General features: G+C 40.2%; 1 protein-coding gene across 3 annotated transcripts in view; it reads left to right on the forward strand.

The window, feature by feature from the left end:
• LOC137176834 (interleukin-1 receptor accessory protein-like 1) overlaps window positions 1–18,525 on the forward strand; it is a 301,386-nt gene that overhangs the window by 132,889 nt on the left and 149,972 nt on the right. For all 3 annotated transcript variants that reach the window (XM_067582797.1, XM_067582799.1, XM_067582798.1), the window contains exon 3: window positions 7,003–7,282. In XM_067582797.1, coding sequence (XP_067438898.1) covers window positions 7,003–7,282 — 280 coding nt within the window. The remainder of the gene's footprint in view (window positions 1–7,002; window positions 7,283–18,525) is intronic.

Here is an 18,525-nt window from a genome sequence, read left to right on the forward strand (position 1 = left end):
CAGTTCCTTATTGTTGCAGCACCTTTACACCAGGGTTATATGGCCCTTAATTTGCTTCCTACAGTTTTGGAAAAAGATGATTTCTGTGCATGAACAAGGTATGAGTCTTACTTATTGTTCCAAAGGGCTTATGGTGTGTGTGCGTGTGTGTGTGTATGTGGACATACTCTCACATGCAGAGGGCTGTGGCTGATTTCTTTATTGACTGATGACTCATTCTCTTTTTCAACCTGCTGGAGGTACTTCAATCATGCAGGTAATCTCCCCTTGCTCGCCGGCAGCCGAGAGGTTACCTTTCCCACACATCAGAGCTATTTTCCTCTTAATTGAGACCAACTCTGCTGCGACAGCGTTTTCACAAGGTGGAAAATGGCAGGTCAAGATTTCGAGACATCTCTCACCCCCCCCCTCCCCTCCTCCCTCCCTTGGCAAAAGTGGCTGTGAAGTTGATAAGTTCCTTTAGGGACCCTGGAGCTAGGCCAGCTAAGACACTTCACTTCTTAAGGGCAAGTAAAGGTTGATGTCGCGTCACCTCATAGATTGTGTGTGTGCGTGTGTGTGTACGTGTAGATGTGTGCACACATGCTTGTGTGTTTATCCAATCAGCCTAGGCCTAATGTATGCACGCCTTTCTGATTGAATTACACTGGGGCTTTTATGGAGAAAAATGGTCGTGAACCATCTCCTTGAGTGCTTATGAGAGAACAGACACTTTGTGGGAGTCTCCGTGGTGACCTGACTCAATCTGCATACGATTACCCCTCAGCAGACCTGTAACCCAATTTATGAGCTGATCACCTCCTTTCCAGAAAGAGCACATGCCCGTTCTCATGTGACAGTAAAATGTAGCAGGAACACGATGACATAACATTTGTTTAGCTTTATTGTGGTGCCCTTTAAACCAGAGATGCATTATAGTTGTTTTTTCCATGCATGTTTACTAGCATCTTGGTCACATCTGTGTTACAACATTTCATCAATCAGTTGCAAAGGAGATTTTTTAAAAATTTAATACCCTTCCCTATATTTTTTTATATATGAACAAGCCCCACTAAAAACATAGTTTCTATAGATATTATAATGCATATTACTGTAGATAAAAATGCCTCGAGGCTGATTCCCAGTGTGATCCTTTTAAGAGCGAGGGTCAAATTAAAACAAGAACTTGTGTTTCAGTAATAGGAAATGCTTTAAATAATGGTATATGTTTATGGTTTGCAAGTATAATTAGCTTTAAAACTCAAAGGACTGTCTTTGTAAAAGTCTTCTATGTTTTAACCTTGATGTTAATGCATACTACCATCTATATTTGCATTTAAACCTTGGGTGATGATACTTGCAAATATATTAATATGCGTGAATGGCATCAGACTGATGTTTTTTCCTCATATAAATCACATCTCTGGTTTGGATTTGGTCACAAGCATAAAACATGAGGATAAGAACCTTTTTTATAAATGAGGCCTGAGTCTTTTACACAGTTGGACAAATGATACAAACATGACAAACATAAAACCAAGGCAGGCCTGACAAATGGCCCTGCCTTTGTTTAATGGCGTGGTTAAATTGGGATACGGCTTAAAGACCCCATTTCAATGTGGTGTCGGTGAATGTGGCTCTATTAAATTCAGATTTCCATGTGGAGTGACGTGCAAACATTTGTTCTATAATCATTTGGCAAAAGATGACAGCTGACAGTTACCAGTTACCATTTTTTTCAGCTGACAAACAGACTTCTTGGGACCCTGGACGCATTCAGAGACAGAGACTGAGAAATCATCCCTTTTTATTCATGGGTCATGCGTAGCGCAACTGCAAACGCCGCTTATGCTTGATGGTCCCAGTCGCTGAAGAGCTGCCGGAGTTGTTATTATCACTCAGCAGATTGGCCAATTCCCACACCAATTGTGATCCAGCAGAATGGAAATCTGGTGAGCAGGGAAATGTTAATTGAGTTCAATTAGGCTTTGTACCATGTTTGTTTCCTGCCAACAGATTATGCAGATTCCCCACATTCACTTACTGAGATGAACGATAACCCTCTGTCAAAAGTCTAAAACGGGCAATTTGAGGATAGGTGGAAGATAACGGATATTGGTGCTGGCAGGCTCCTCGTGGCAATATTAGAGATAAATACAGAACACCCTTTGAAACAGTTGGGCTGGAGTTCACCCTTAAAGGGAAATTTAGGGTTTTTGATGCATTTTTTTCTCTTTAACTTCCCAGTTAAACTGTTTTTTTTTTTTTTTTTCAAATCCTTGTGCAGTAATTGAATGCCTTGGGGTGGTTTAAAAGTATCTTTTTGTTATGATCAGTAAAAGTGGACCCAAACACACACACACAGACAATGGAATTAAGTAATATAAAAAGGGCTTTATTGTAGGAATAAAGGGGAATGAGGATGGCAGGCAAGGCAGGAGGTAGAGAGGCGATGGCAGGGCTGAGCTGAGCTGAATGGTGGTTAGCAGAGTTGAGCTATAAGCAGGACAGGCGGCTGAGGGAGTGAGCGTGGCTGGCTGAGGATAAGCTTGGGGGTTTATTAAACAAGCAGGGGAGACAGGCAGGCAGGGGGACCGGAAGGTAGTGATCCTGGAAGCACAAGGAAACACGGTAAGTACAGGTAATACAAAAAAGACGAGGAGTAACTCTGAATATGCTATTACAGAGCGGCCGAGCGCGAGAGACTACCAGCATAGTTGAAACAACAATCTGGCGATGAGTGGATGGAGAATCAGAGCAGATATACTGTTGAGTTGATGAGCTGAAGGAAGGCAGATGTGCAGGCTGGGCAGGTGAAGTGAATGAGCCGTAATCAGGAGGGAGCTGGAGAGTGCAAAGGAAGGAAGCCATGCCCACGCTACTCACACATACACACACACACACACACAGGGGAAAACAGAAGACACAGGGGGAAAAGGAAACACATGGAAACACAAGGGAAATAACTAGAGGCACAGCCGGGGCCATGACATTTTTATCTGACTTTATCTGTCATTTCACTGTTGAAAAGACCCATTGTTACGTACATTTTCAAGAGTAATCAATCATTCACATTCTAATTTGTCTGTTTTATCAGATGCATGCTAATCTTTATATTACTTATGTAGTTCAAAGAATGTAATATCCACAATTATGTATTTGTCATTTTATGTTTCACTAAACCAGCTATGCAGCTGCATATGTACTTTTGCATGATTTTATCCACTGTACTGTAAAATTCCTGGTACTAACTAACATCAAAATAACTCTTTTCAAACAGTTTACTCTCCTTTTTCCAATTCTGTGAGACATATTTTTTCTTCTGTAAGAGGGAAAATGTTCAGCTGTAAAAAAAAAAAAAAAAAAAAAAGAGTGGACTGAGTGTTTATCCATTCAATTTGACTGTGTTATCAGCCTATTGAATAGGTGTCATCATCACACATCTGCCCCAAGTATATGGGCTAGTAGGGGCCTACTAAACCCGCATGTCTGATGGGAAAGGCAGTGACAGAGCCAGGTTGGCTGATTCTTGGCAGTGAAGCATTTACTGTTTTTTCTAGTACCAAATCCAGCCTGTGCAGCCAAACCTTACTAATTTTATACAGTTAGGTGAACCCAAGACGCTCAGTTACAATACCATCACACTGTTCTATGCATCTTAAAGAAAACTTTGCATACATCTACATAAGAAAACATACACACCTGGTGGAGATCTGCACTCTACTGAGTGTACTCTTCTAGTTTAAATATGTGAAGGGTGGGTGTTCAGTAAACGTACTTAGTTACCACTCTTTGACAACTGTAGTTTCCATGTCTGTGTTGAGCTATGTTTACGCCACTGCATGTGTTCCACCGAGCAACACTAAACTGCTCCAGGATAATGAAATCATATGTTTTGAGTCTTTAAAGCATGTGTTTCATGTGTGTATATACCCAAAAGACTTGTATGAAAGATAAGCCGCTATTACTTCATGCACTTTTTTACCAAACCAATCTTGTTTTGTGTTTGAGCCGCTGCCTGCTTATATGGACCTTTTACACTCTCCTGCTGTTTTTATTAGTTCTGAGAGTAAAACACTTCAGAGTCTCAATTAGGGCGCATGATTAGAAGTGAAACCATCTTGGCTGTGGTTGTCTTACCTTAAGCCTTCAAGTTATTATCGTCCACAAACTAATTAGCAAGTTCTTGATAAGCAAGTGTAGACCCTTTGTTGCCATAGCAACAGTTAGACTCAATCACTATGAAAGGATTGTGCTGTTGGGTAAGTCAGAGAGCACACGCTGCCTTCTCCAGCATTTGTTTTTACTTAATTTTGTTTCTTGTATTCACTTTTTGTACAATTTAGGTTGTTTTTTCATTGCGTTGCTTCTGGAAAGTCCCACTTAATTGAGGAAATCAAAAAGAGTTTTAGAGGGTTGTGTCAAAGCATTGCATCTGAACGCTGTGCTCACAGTCTCATCAGATGGAGGCAGCGACTTATTGTTGCTGATTTAGGATCAAGTCGTATCAGGAAAGGTGACACAGATTTGGCACTGCTGCCAAGTTTGGCTGCAGGTAAAATGAGCTGTCAAATCTGCCTTGCAGGCAAATTTCAGGACTGATGGCACATTCAATACCTTTTGAAGAAATAATCACTCTTACATACTCTCAGGCTGTTGTTAAATAAATTTAATAATAAATTCCAGGACCAATTTTATGATTAAGTGCTGCATTTTATTTTATTTTCAAGCAGGGCGGGATTAACCTGTCAGGGGTCACTGGGGCAAAAATTTGCTGCTGGGCCCCCATTAACTCCCTGTTTCCCACTCGCTGTTCATTGTATACACTTTGTGTATGCTGGAATACTACCTGCCTCATGTATGTTGCCTAGTAATTTGATTCAATCACTTGAACACATCACTGTTCAAGTAATGTGCACTATGTTTCCCTATTTTCATCTTTTTTCCAGCATGTAAAGCAACCACCAGTGTTGTGACTGCTGCTCTCAGCATGACACTTACAGTACCACACAATACAATAACATAAATCAGCAAGGTTTAATCAATTTCCCACCAACATCCCTTCCCCAGTTACCCCCAGCAATTGCTACACGAGCCGCACCTCACTGATTGGCGGCCGAGTTGCTTCTTTGGTAAATAAAACATTTATAGAGGCTCAATTAGCGAAGCCTGTTGAGTCTGTGGCAGCTGTGCTCACCAGCTGTTTTTTAAAGGAAGAGTGATGCAGTGAGGTGAAGCAGCGAGGGAAAAAGAGGATGTCAGGAAAAGGAAGGGAAAAAAATGAATAAGGGACGGTGAACCAGCCGGAAAGCTGTTTTTGATTCAGTGTGGATCCAGTTTGGTTTTCAAATATAAGACAAGTGTTTCTTACTGTCTCAAAAGAGCAGGGAGGGTTTTGATAAAAGTTTGTCTATATTGAACATGTCTAAAGCATCTGCAAGCTCAGTAGCTTTTATCTCATTCATAAGATATGCAGTGACAATATGCAGTGTTAATATAGATACCTTAAAGAAAGAATAATCTCTGCAAAGAAAGTGAATGTAAGAAAATGCTTATATTTTGCTGTATATTTGCTAAATATTGATGAGCTGATACACTTGTACCCTGTATCACAAAGCAAGTTCAAGTTAGTTGAAAAAAACAACAATTCGTAGCTTGCACACTTTGTACCACAGAGTTCATCTTAGTCAGACTGGTTGCCTGGCTTCACTGAGCCTAACATTGTTGATCATGGATAAGTGATGTCGTGAAGCTGGTATCAGGCTTGGTTAACCCTAAGCCAGTTAAAACTGTACCAACTTTGTGATACTGGAAAAGACAGAGACAGACACAGTAGTTAGCTAACTCACTAATCTTGCTTTGTGATGCTGGCCACATCTCACCTGAAAGTTATTTTCTTGGTGAACACCATTATTAAAATCCACTCAAATTTGTTGCTTCCATAATACACAGAGTATTACTTACTGTACCTCTGTCCTTTTACATAACTCACTGTGAGTGAAAATCTCAATCAGTAACTCAGGAGTTGGTATTTGTGTGAAAATTCGGTAAGGATTAAGTGTCAATTTAATATTCGGTGTTGCTCATGAATCTTATACACCCAAAGATAGAAACTAAGTCTAAGAAGAATCTAAACCATCCCTTTGCCTGCTGTGCTTGAATAATACAGTTATTATTTAATCTTCGTAACTTCTTTGACTGACAGTTGGTGGGCTTTATTAAATGTCACAACAGGAAGACCCCTATTGCTCAGCTTTGGCATGTGTAGAGGCACAATATGAGACAAGCTATACTTTTTTTCCATTAATATGGCTGAAAACAGCATTTGACACCTGAGGATAGTCTGATAGCTTCAAGAAATGAATGCAGACTTACAGCAGCTTCTAATTTTCCCGGGTCAAATGTAGATGAGTGCCATCACTGCCATTTAAATGGATATTGATGGTGGCTTATATACAGTTTATTGCATGTAGAATCAATTTATGTATGAGATGGTGACACATGAGTCAAATATAAATACAGTAATGTTTGTCAGTGACGGCAGGGGCAGACAAGAAACAATGATTGAGTGCAACAATTGAAATGTTGAGAGTTCAGTTAAACATTCAAAAGGATATTGTGGTAATGAAACACTTCACCAACATATTTACACATTTAGAAGATACCGGCTTGCTCTCTGGCTTTTTAAAATGTACTGTGAATTCATTTATGCGCACCTAAGGAGCAATATATTAAAGCAGTAAATATGTGGAAAAAAACCTTTATTTGGTTTGTGTAGAGATCAGTGCTACATGGATGAAAAGAGCATCTTGATTGATTATGATACAAGGATTGCTGGCAAAGCACATTAACAGACAGACTGATGCCAGCACTGAAAGTGGTCTTGTCCTGGTTGCCACATACCCTTTTCGTGTTTACAGATCTCCTCTGCTGGGCTTGATGATGATGTAAATTGGCTCAAAAAATATTCCTTCTCAAGTCAGCCCTGTTTAATTCTGTTTTTCTCTGTTTTTTCTCTTTCAGTGGAAGGCTGCACAGATTGGTCAGTGGACTACCTGAAATACAAGGTGCTTTTGGGGGAACCTGTACGGATTAAGTGTGCTTTATTCTATGGATATATCCGGGCCAACTACACCCATGCGCAAAGCGCAGGACTTAGCCTTATGTGGTACAAAAGCGCAGGACACGGGGACTTCGAGGAGCCCATCAGTTTTGACGGCACAAGGATGAGCAAGGAGGAGGATGCCATATGGTTTCGACCAGCAGAGTTGGACGATGTGGGGTATTATTCCTGCGTATTAAGGTAAGTTCCTCCAATTTTTGTATGCCAGCATTATCTGGAAACATATAGCTCTCCACATTGCCATCAAATGTAAATTGTTGCTTTTAGTTTGTGTTTTTTGTGTTCAACTGCAGCAAATATTCAACTATAGATGAGAAACTCCTCTGCCATTTTGGACTTGTTTTGTCAGCAGTGTGTTAGTAAAATAGTGGGAGTAAATAATATTTTCTGGAACCCTGTTGGTATGAGTAAAGCTGTGCTCAAGTCCTCCCCTGTTGATTTCTAATGAAATCTCTCATCTTCAGGCAGAAGAGTACTGGTCCTTGGTCCACAGAGCATCATCTAACAATATGAGGCCCCTTTGCTTCGCTTTATGTGCTAAATTATTTTTTTATTCTCCTCTGGGGGACAGTAAGCCATTAGGTGCAATTGGTAAATCCATAATTCTACGGCCCTTCTTTCTAAAAACTTGAGAGCGAGCAGTACGATGAAACAGGACGGACAGTAATTCAGCACAGGAAGATTGAGGAAAGGGAAAAGGCAGCTAAGATAAAAAAGGGGGAAAATGCAGGAGACTCGTACTATCTTCCTTTTCCATTTGCCTGATGGTCGAGACAATTGTTTGATTTATGAGTTCTATAATGCGGTGAAAGTCCTGGCTTCCTTGCTCATATTGGCAGAAGTTTTCATTAACGGGGAGGTTGTCTGTGGCTAGTCAGAGAGAAAAGGCAAAGATTGACAACAATTTCTTTTTTCGCAGGACAAGAGGAACTTTGAAACTTATCTTCCTGAGAGATAGTGAGAGTGTAATCTTCTTAGAATTCAGAAAAATCCACTGAGACATTTGTAGCTCATCTTAAACACAAACAATTTATGACATTTGTTACATTGGCAAAAAACGGGTGAATAATGTGCTCTTCAGCAATTGCATTCAGCACAGGTTTCCTTGTGTTTCACAAGCTCAATTCTAGGAGGTTTTGGGTTTTGGCCATTACTATTCAACACCATTAGCACTCTCCCCTTTGCTGTGGCGACCGCCGTGAATAGAAACGGGCAGCACCAATCCAACAATTCTCTATTCAGTGACGTTGGCAGCATTTTCTGGAGGTAGACAATCAGTCAGCTCAGGAGTTATTGTGTAATCATGCAGAAAGTAGAGCTGTGAGATTTGATTTGGACGAGTAGTGTTGCTTTGTCGCCAGTCTCCACCATTCAGAACCAAATTAAGGGGCAACTCTTATTTGCCCATCATGGAGAGAAATAACAATACTGTAGTTTTGAATGCAGAGCACTTTTCCATGCACAGGCTTTTTTTTCTGAAGGCATTTCTTTGGATGATTGTTGACTATAGTTGCTTTCTGCAGGTTTGAACCGTGTTTTATATTGTAGAATCTGGGCACAGATTCTCACTTTCTAATGCTTATCTTCCACCTCTTAATATTTTCCACTCAAATGGAATATTTACAACTCTGACCTTTTTAATCATGTCAGGATTGATGCTACAATCAGTGACTGATTGTCAGTGTTAATCAAAGCATCCATTGCAGCTGTGTTGTTTTTTTTTTTTTTAGATCTACACAGTGTCACAGGAAAAAAGACACATGACACACTGATTATATACAACCCTGTAAAACCATGTTATGATGTGAATATTCTTAGAAATTCATGATCTGATTGCATGTGGACCAATTTTTAACCGTGTTTGCTGAATGTAAGGCGACAATTTAGACTACTGAGTAATCTGTCCATTTTTAAAAAAGTATTAGTGGACTAATCATTTTGTGTCTAAAATGTCAGGACAAATTTAAATCCAACATTCACTGTCCTCTGAGATTTGCTTTGGTCCCCACCAACTCCTCAGTGGGTGGAAGCACAGAGTCAGGAGATGATTTTCAGTGGGTTTGTCACTATGAGTGATACCTTCCATATTACACATTGTAATTAAACTTATTGTTAATTATAAGATATTGATTAGAGAGTAAAAATCGTCCTGTAATACCAAAAATGAACATATTACCTTGGATTTCCTTTAAAGGACCAGTGTGTAGGGTTTAGTGGCATCTAGCGGTGTAGGAGAATGGTGGCCACGAAACTCACGAAAAACGCAAAAGGCCCTCTCTAGAGCCAGTGTTTGGTTTGTCCGTTCTGGGCTACTGTAGAAACATGGCAGTGCAACATGGAGGAGGACTGGCTCTCTCTGTAGATATAAAGGGCTCATTCTAAGGTAACGAAAACACAATGATTCTTATTTTCAGGTGGTTATACACTAATGAAAACATACTATTATATTCTATTTCTGTCAAGTCCATTCTGCTAGATGCCACTACATTCTACACACTGCACCTTTAAGTTAAATCCACTGGCTGCATGAACTGACCACCCAGAAATGCAAAAAATTAAAGGCAAAAAACATCAATTTGTCACAAAGTGTTTACTGTCAGTTTTGCAACAGTTGAAGAAATAAACTGAATATTGTACAGAGTCCCAAATGCTTGATTATATAGTAATAACTTATTAACCTTGTAGGTAAAGGGCGTTTTCTCTTGACTGGCTCATTAGTCAATTCCATACAGTAACATAGGGCGGCCTTTAACAGGGGGAAGGGCTTGCTTAAAAGGCTTGGGAGGATTAGGTTATTGGATAGTGTGTGTGTGTGTGTGTGTGTGTGTGTGTGTGTGTGTGTGTGTGTGTGTGTGTCACATGTTTAGTTTAATGCAGCGTTCTGAAGTGCATAGCAATGCATCAGAATCGACCACATGGGACCATCAAATTAGAATGATTTATAGTCCTGTATTAGCATATACTGTGAGTTCTGTTGAGTGGAGCCACAATAATAAGGCCAGTGCTCAGTCCATATGACTGATAGAGCAGTGGATTCTGGGAAGCAGACTTCTGATTACTTTCTCATATATGAACTTAATCTAGACATGGTAGAATATTTCTCAAAATGCCTCTGAATTACACATACTGTATGTCAAATGATGTGCTGCCTCCATGAGATAAAAGAGAGCCACTCCCGAGTACTTTTGCAGAAATAACACTTGAACTATTGCTTTTTAAGACTGAGCTATTAACCTTAAAATGGCTACAGCGTGACGTTTGGAAGCCACATTTGGTTTTGTCACATTCTCCTCATTTTTCACTCGAGTGTTGACAACGTGTTAAATATTGCAGGAATGGATTCATCCAATTTTACAACCATAGCAACCACATAGCAGCACGTCGAGCTGTTATGTTGACGCGACTCATTTCAATTCCCAGTCAGCGCAGCCAAATCAGAGGATTGCTCTCCTCTTTTGTCTCAGCAGCATGGGTCCTATAGATGATCAGTGCTTGCATATGTTAACATATCACATTTGGAATAGGCTCTTGGCAGTGTTTTTTCTTGAGGATCCTCACCCTTTTGAAACATGAAGGAACCTGGGGAATTAGAGAGCTCTGCAGTGGAACGAATGAATCACAGCACAACAATAAATCATCTCTCACTGGATACATTTCATACTTGAGCACGTTATAACAATTCAATCCCAGTTACTATGGGCTCTCGTGACATTATTGTCTCAAAAGCAAGTATTGACTAGTGTATCCAAGAATGTCACACGTGTGTTGGGGATGTTCTTGTCCTCAGACAACATCTAGAAATGATCTTTTCAGTCTTGTGTGGTAGGATTTCTCATCATTTAGCATTTCCTCTTTCTAATTTGGGAATCAATGTGGTGTAGTGAGGATTCAAGCAAGTCATTAGTTCAAGATTATTGTTTATCAACCCTCAGTGGAATAATATCATGATGATATGAACATCCAGGCCTCTAAATCATATTTACCTGAGGTCATCTAAAAATACGTTATTTAAGTTTGTGTTTTACATGTGAAACAGGTGACATTTCGAATCTATCACACACAGATAACAGTGAAACACAGTCAGTTTGCCATATCATGATATATATCTATTGGTTAAATATTCATATTGATATCATTTCAATCTTATCACCCAGGCATCATGAGGATTGTGGTTCAGGCCCCTGTGTTGTTCTAACTTATCACTGCCAGGGTTACAAGTGAAAAACAAGAGAAATGTCACATCAGTGGAACATTAGCAGACACATTTATCAATGTGCATTTCCCCTGTGAACGAAAGCCTCCTGAAGTATAATAGAAATATGCTTTTTGAGCAGCTTGGACACCATGTGGCTTAATACGTGATGACAGAGACACATCTGCACTGCGAAAAAACAAACATCTTAACAAGTTTTGCAGTTAGCATAGTTTGGAGTCTGAAAGGTGTTTGTTCATGAAACAGCTGGGAGGAGTGTACCAACAAGGCACAGATAAACATAATTATTTCCAATTCAAATCATCTATTTTCAAGGACTCTTCTTAATCAAGACGCATGTTCTTAATACTGCTTGAGTGATCTTCATGTTTGCGCCTTGCAAGATTCTCTCACAGCACTAGCAGAAGGTTCAAAAGAATAAATATGACATTATGATACTTGTATGGATATTTTTGCAGTGTATAATAGTTCGCATACGCGTTCTCTGTTTGCCATCATTCCATTTGTTACATCATGCCCTCTGACTTTACATTTCTGGTCTTCCTACCTCTCTCAACATACACACACCTATACACCGGTGTACCCACACTCGTCACATCTTGTGTATTTGCTCAGCTGCACTTAAGGGTGTCAGAGGGCATCGTCATACGCCACCTCACACACACACAAACAGACACACAACATGTCCGCTCCCCTGAGACTAGCTGCTACTGACAGGAACTTAATGTGCCTCCAATCTGTATGTGAAAGCAGGCCAACGTCAGCACACACGCACACACTCAACATTCTGACCATGTATGCCTGTCTCTTTTACTCTCTTGCATACTCTGTCATACACACACACACACACGCACACGCACACACACACACGCTGATCTACAGGCATTGTGGACATATGATAAGGGAACGCTCATGCCAAATACAGTACAGTGTACGAGTGGAGAGCAGATGAGCAGTGCCGCGTGTCAGATCGAGGTCAGCTCTCAGCTGTTTCAGTTGTTATACCCTGAGGAGCTCTGTCATATGCAGAGTGAAAACATCTGCAGTGGCAGAGTGTGTCACTTACTGTAGAGTGGCGGAAAATGCACACACATACACACACACAGGCCATCCGGGTAGTAGTATAGCGCTAACTCCTCAGCACTGCTGCAAGTGTCTCTATAAGCCTATTAGCATTACAAAGTTGCTAATTCCTGCTATTTTATACTGTGCTGACAGCAGAGACAGCTGAGTAAAAGCTGGTATGGCGAACATCATGACAGGAGAAGGGAAGAACATGGAGTAGATAGTAGGAATTGGTTCACCAGTGATCTAAAAGTGTGTGACTTGGATTTGAATCTAGAAGAGTAGGATGAGTGTACTTGACTGATGGGGCAGACACACATTATGATTATTGAGCTGATTATGGTTGGATTTGAAGACAGAGCAGAGTAATCTGGGCTGAGTCCATTCCAGTCTGAGCCAGCTGGGGTTGAAAGTCTGAGATAAAATCATGCAGTGTTCAATTGTCTTATTAAGATTCTCATTATGTTTACGACTGGCATCAGGACCATCATCATCATCATGTGTGTGAGCTGAAGAAATAATCATTTCAAAATCTGACCAGAAATGGTGACCAGCAGTAAAATAGTGCAGTGTGCTGCAAGTCAGAAGGTATTATTTTATAATCCAGTTTATCCAGGTTTCAGTGCAGAGCCGAAGGTCACCTGATGTTCAACTTACTTTTATAAAGTTCAGTCACCCCCAGCTCTCTGCAGATTTTGAAATCCAAGCATTTTGCCTGTGTTGCTTTGCCTTTTCTGTGCAAATTGTGGCATGAATTAGCAAGTCAAACTGAGTTGGATGCTTTGTGCATTGAAACAATCACACAGAAGACAAAATGGGATGTTGGGGGATTGCCTAGCAAAGTGACTCTAGTCATAGTGTACCAGTTGTCCAATGTGTCATCCTCAGCTGTTCAACAAATATGATATTTATGTGTGGTGTGTCTATACTCTTTGTAAGTTTAAATAATCGTTTGCACTATTCCACTATTTGGATGGAATCCTTGTCTGTGCTCACTATATATTGTATACTGTTGGAAAACACTGTATCATTTGTCAGTTGCCAAAAAACAAGACAGAGTGCTGTTCATGTCATGTGGAATAAATGACGGTAGTTGTTGCTTGGTTATGACTGTTGTTTGTTTAAACCTTTTGTGTCTTGTGCCTTTTGGGATAATTGGAGTCCACCACAGATAATTCATACAGACATTTAGCAGTTGCCCAAAGTCGGCTCTAATTGCCTTCTTTTATTCTCAGAAGTCTATAAAATGTTTTGGAGTGTTTCTGCCATTTTCTATTTTAATGAAATGCTGTCTGTGATATGACAGCAGCAAGTCAGATTGACAAAATCATTTGTTAGTCTTCAAATGCCATAATGTCACATTCTCTTTCATACACAAACTCTAACAGGACCAAACACAAACCTAAGTATGCATACACACACACAACTGTTATGGACATATGAATGTCAAAACAGACACGCACACCCTCACCGTATTGATCGCTGTGGATAGTGCGGGGATTACAGTGTCAGATTAAGGACAGATGTAGCAGAGCAGGGAGGATGCCACTTCTTGGCAGGTAGCTAATGTTTAACCTTTGACCCCTGTTCACTGGTGTTGGCATGCTGCCACTGTCCCAGGCTTATTAATGGGTTTCCTGCATGTCCTGCAATGCCTGGGCTGTCACAAGCAAAGGACAATGGGAGGAGAAGATAACAAAGGAGTGAGGGTGTGTGTGTGTATGTGTGTGCGTCCATTTGGTTATTCAAGCCTGAATCGCTGCTGTGAGTGCACCTCACCTGGCACCTGTGCACACACACACACACACACCAAGAACTCACACACACATTGAAAACCGCTTCCCACCCATCCCAGGCCGCAGCCATGTTAACTGTATTAGTATTCGTAGGCAGGAGTGGCTGGTGATCTCTCAGGGAAGTGACAGTCAGAATGGGCCGTCTGGAACACTCTGTCATTCAGCCCCAGTCAGGGCCTGTCCAATTGATCCAGCCCAGCTGTCAAAGCCAATGAGAGACGCTAGACTAAGGAGCAGCAGGGATGGTTTGTGCTGCCAAGGGTTATGGATGATGTATAATATAAGGATGGTGTTTGTGTTATAAGCTACCTGGCAGGAGACAATCAGTTAGCTGTGGCTCTATGGAATAGCTTTGCAGAAGAGCACTATAACAATGACGCCCTGATGGATGTTTATTAATGGAGTTTATTTTTAAGTGCAGTGCAGTGCGGAGGCACATATGGATGAGATTCTGAAGTCACCATAAAATGAAAAATTACCTTTTCATCCAATAATCTTACCAAACATCAGAGCCACCGCCAACATCTGGGCTTGTGTAGCATCTTGCATCTTACCTCATGCCTTAGTGACTAGAATTTATTCTCTTTGAATAATTTTGAAGTTGTAGCAGCTTGAGATGATACAAAAAACACTAACAATAGTTCACCAGTTTGTCTGTATATGCGGTTTGCTTTCTTGGCAAGCGTTCTGACTTTTTAACAGTTTTAATAAGAAATAAGATGTTATTGAAGCAGAACGCCATTGAAATGGCATGACTAACTGCTTGGTTCCTTTGGTTTTGTGGTACTTCATTACAGATAACCACAGCAAATGCTTACAGTGATAATTATAATTGTCATGATAATAAATGTCTTAACTAACTCGTCGGAGTGTTAGGTTTTGCTACGCTTGATCGACCACTGATTTAGAAGAGTAGAATTGGCAGATATTGGCAATTCATGTGAGCTACAATTGCACCTTAGAGCTAATTCATTAGAGTATATAGCCACAGTAGTAGCTCTGTGAGGCTGTGCTTATGCACAATGGTGCTTTTGAGCTAAATGCTAATATCAGCATGGCAACATGATCACAACAGCAACGTTAACATGATGATGTTTAGTTTGTATACTGTAATGTTATCATGGTCAACATCTTAGGTTTAGCATTTTAGCATGCTAGTATTTGCTAATTAACAGAAAATGCAAATGACAGTTAAGGCGGATGATGGGAATATCATTACTTTGCAAGTAGTAGGTCATAAACCAAGGTATTGGATACACTGAAATGTTGACCTGCTGTTGGTGCTAATTAGAAAGTCAGGGGATTACCAAAGTCAGCGAGATTCATCTCTGGGGACCTTGTGGTGGACCGACCAACCGAGATTACCATACCTAGAGCCCCACAACAAGCTTGGCTGAAAGGCACTGTGATGTGTTTTATGTATCTGGCAGCAGCATTTTGTTTGGACAAGAAATATACAGTTCACATGAGCTGTGAAGGCCATAATAGCTAAGCAGAAGCTACATAAACTTCATCAACATAATGTCTAAGACAGAATTGCATTACAGATACACCCAAGCAATGACTGATGGGAGAAGAGAGCATCTTCCACATTACTACTTTAAGAGGTTATAAGAGAGTTGGTGCCAGACCTCTGGCAGCAGTTATTCACAGTGCCCAGGTGGGGTTTTAGTTAATTGTGTAATATGGATTTGCCAAGCTGCTTTATCCACCAGCCAGGGGTTATTGATAATGTTCCCTTATATTCAGTATTCTTTACACCTGTATAGAGAGACTGCTCAGTCGACACAGTGTCTGGACAGCCTTTTATCTGGCTCTGTGTGGTTTAGTAGAAGCTGTTTTCCAGCAGCCATTGTCTGATGATGTATGGGCTGCTGTTTGGGCTTAGTCCACCTTTCACACTATTCTTTATTCAGCCGTGTGATGTGGTGGTGTGAACTTGGCCTGATATTCACAGTAGACGTCTGATGTTACAATGCCAGTGTCGAAGAAGAGTGTGCTCATGAAACCACTTTGAGGCTAGGTGCTTGGTATTAATATACTCTCATCTAATGCCCAAATGGAAAATGAATACTATTAATTTGTTTTAAAACTTAAATTTTTTTTCCCTTTTTTATGATCCCTATTCAAACTGTTTCATTATATCAAAGATCTTAGTTGAGAAATGTTACACCAAAGGGTCAGAAGCATGAAAACAGAGTGCAGATTCATATTTTTCTATGTGTGCATTACAGTTTATCAGTGTTGTCAACCCTTGAACATACCTTTTATTAAACAGGTATGATTGATAAAGGCAATAATAAGAGGAACATGTTATGCTGTGTGGATAGTAATCGTTAATGGGCTAGAGTCTGTAACACTGGGCTTTACAAGGAAAAAAAAGTAATTTTACCTGTATACATTTAGAGATGGCAGCATTCATAACTATGCATTTAACCATAATAATTTCTCTCTCCAAGAACTGATATCCTTCCGTGAAAAGGCTTTTAGAGAAAACATGATCGTATTTTCATTATACTTTCTTGACATTACATCTATAGCTGCAAAAAAGAGCTCTGCAGTCTGTGTTTATTTAATTTGTCCATAGGGTGCTGAGAACCACAGATCCATTAATTGCATAATGGTAGTTACAGTATACTTAAGGCCTCATACCATTATAAATCACCCAAGGCCACCTGTGAAGCCTCCACTCAAACTGTTATGCTTTGTTCCCACTCATGCATCGCTTAACTTGGGTGTTTCAGCATTTGAATTAACCTACATCTGTAGGTATTTAGAATGCTGTGGATGAGCATTTCAGTCCCATAACATTGATTGGCATTTAACACATTGTGGAAAACCAGGCGCACTTATTGGCTTGTGCTCAGTGTGCGGAGGACATAAAGTTGACCTTTTCATAGTAAAAGAATACGATCAACATTAATATTTCTGAGCAATTTTTGTTTGTAACCTTTTCAAAATTCTGGATTTCTTTCATTTCTAGTGACTACTGAATTTTTATGAGGCAAGTCCTTGAGGATTAGTACCACAAACTGCATTTTCATTTCATAATACATGAACACTTTTGAAGAAGCCAAAGGGTCATGAAGCCCAAAGAGCAAAGTTATTTATTGCGTTTAGATGAACATAGTATTTTGAATAACAGGCTCTTCGATCATAATCTGGAGGACAAGTTTATGTTATTTATATCCAAATCACAAATATGATACAGTATACAATGCAAATGAAGATAAAATACAATACAATAGAAAAGGTGCACATCGTTGATGCCCCAGCAAATATATTTCTTGTTTGGATTTTCAATAACTGTGTAAAAGGGGACATGTTATTTTCATGAGTCGAATCAAAAACATAATACTGAACAGATATTGGTTATAGTTATTCAATTACTGTATGCACCAAGAGTGGTCAACATTTCTGAATTCTAACCAGCTCTACATATGCTCATTTTGATGTATATTGGGTACCCTTTGTAGAAATTGAAATATAAGTTTAATCCACCATGCATTACGGTCTCAGCCAATTTCATTCCATGCCCTTCACGCTCCTTTTGATTGGACATTTGTCCCACGCTTGATTCCATTTGATTAAGCCGAGCTCAAATGGCTCCTGGCTACAGGGAGCAAAGGGAGAGAAGCTTGACTATGGAGATTTTACTCGCGTCTCAAATCAGCTGTCGCAATCTGCATGACTACCCAGGACAATTCGGCATAAGGTCATACATGACCAATTTTCTAATCTAACACACATGCAATATACCGTTAGGATTTTTTCAACACACCAGAATAACACCAAGGTTAAATATCTCTACATCCCCAACTGAGGGATTTTATTCAGTCACATCCTCAGCAAGGCCTCCCCATATATTCAGCCTCTTGGCTCTCCTGGTCCACGCTGAGCGGAGGAAGTCATCAAACAAGATGCCAAACCATCGCTATCTGATAGCAGGGACACTGACCTTCTCTTCCTCATATCCGATGGTGGTTTTTATCTGCCAGACAAATGTCAGAAATACCATTCCCCAAGCACAATCACTTTGGCACCACAGCCAACTTTTCCTGCCCCCTCCCCGCCTCCCCTCCCTCTGCGCTGGATTGTGAAGACCGGAGCTCCAAGCGAGACATCTGCAATACCACAGCTGTCAGTCAAACGGTGATATAGGAGAGAACTCACACAGCTCGCCTGAATGAAGGGTGAGAGTATAATAGGAAAGTGGCTGGAACTTGAGACAGAAACTTCATTATAAAACTGAAAGAGCTTATTTAAATTTGACTGATTCTGTACTGTATATTGTAAAGAATTTGACAAGGTATTATCACTATTGAACCAGCTTTTGTAAAAGACTAATT

The sequence above is a fragment of the Thunnus thynnus genome, chromosome 24 (assembly GCF_963924715.1).
Source record: "Thunnus thynnus chromosome 24, fThuThy2.1, whole genome shotgun sequence".
Lineage (NCBI taxonomy): Eukaryota > Metazoa > Chordata > Actinopteri > Scombriformes > Scombridae > Thunnus > Thunnus thynnus.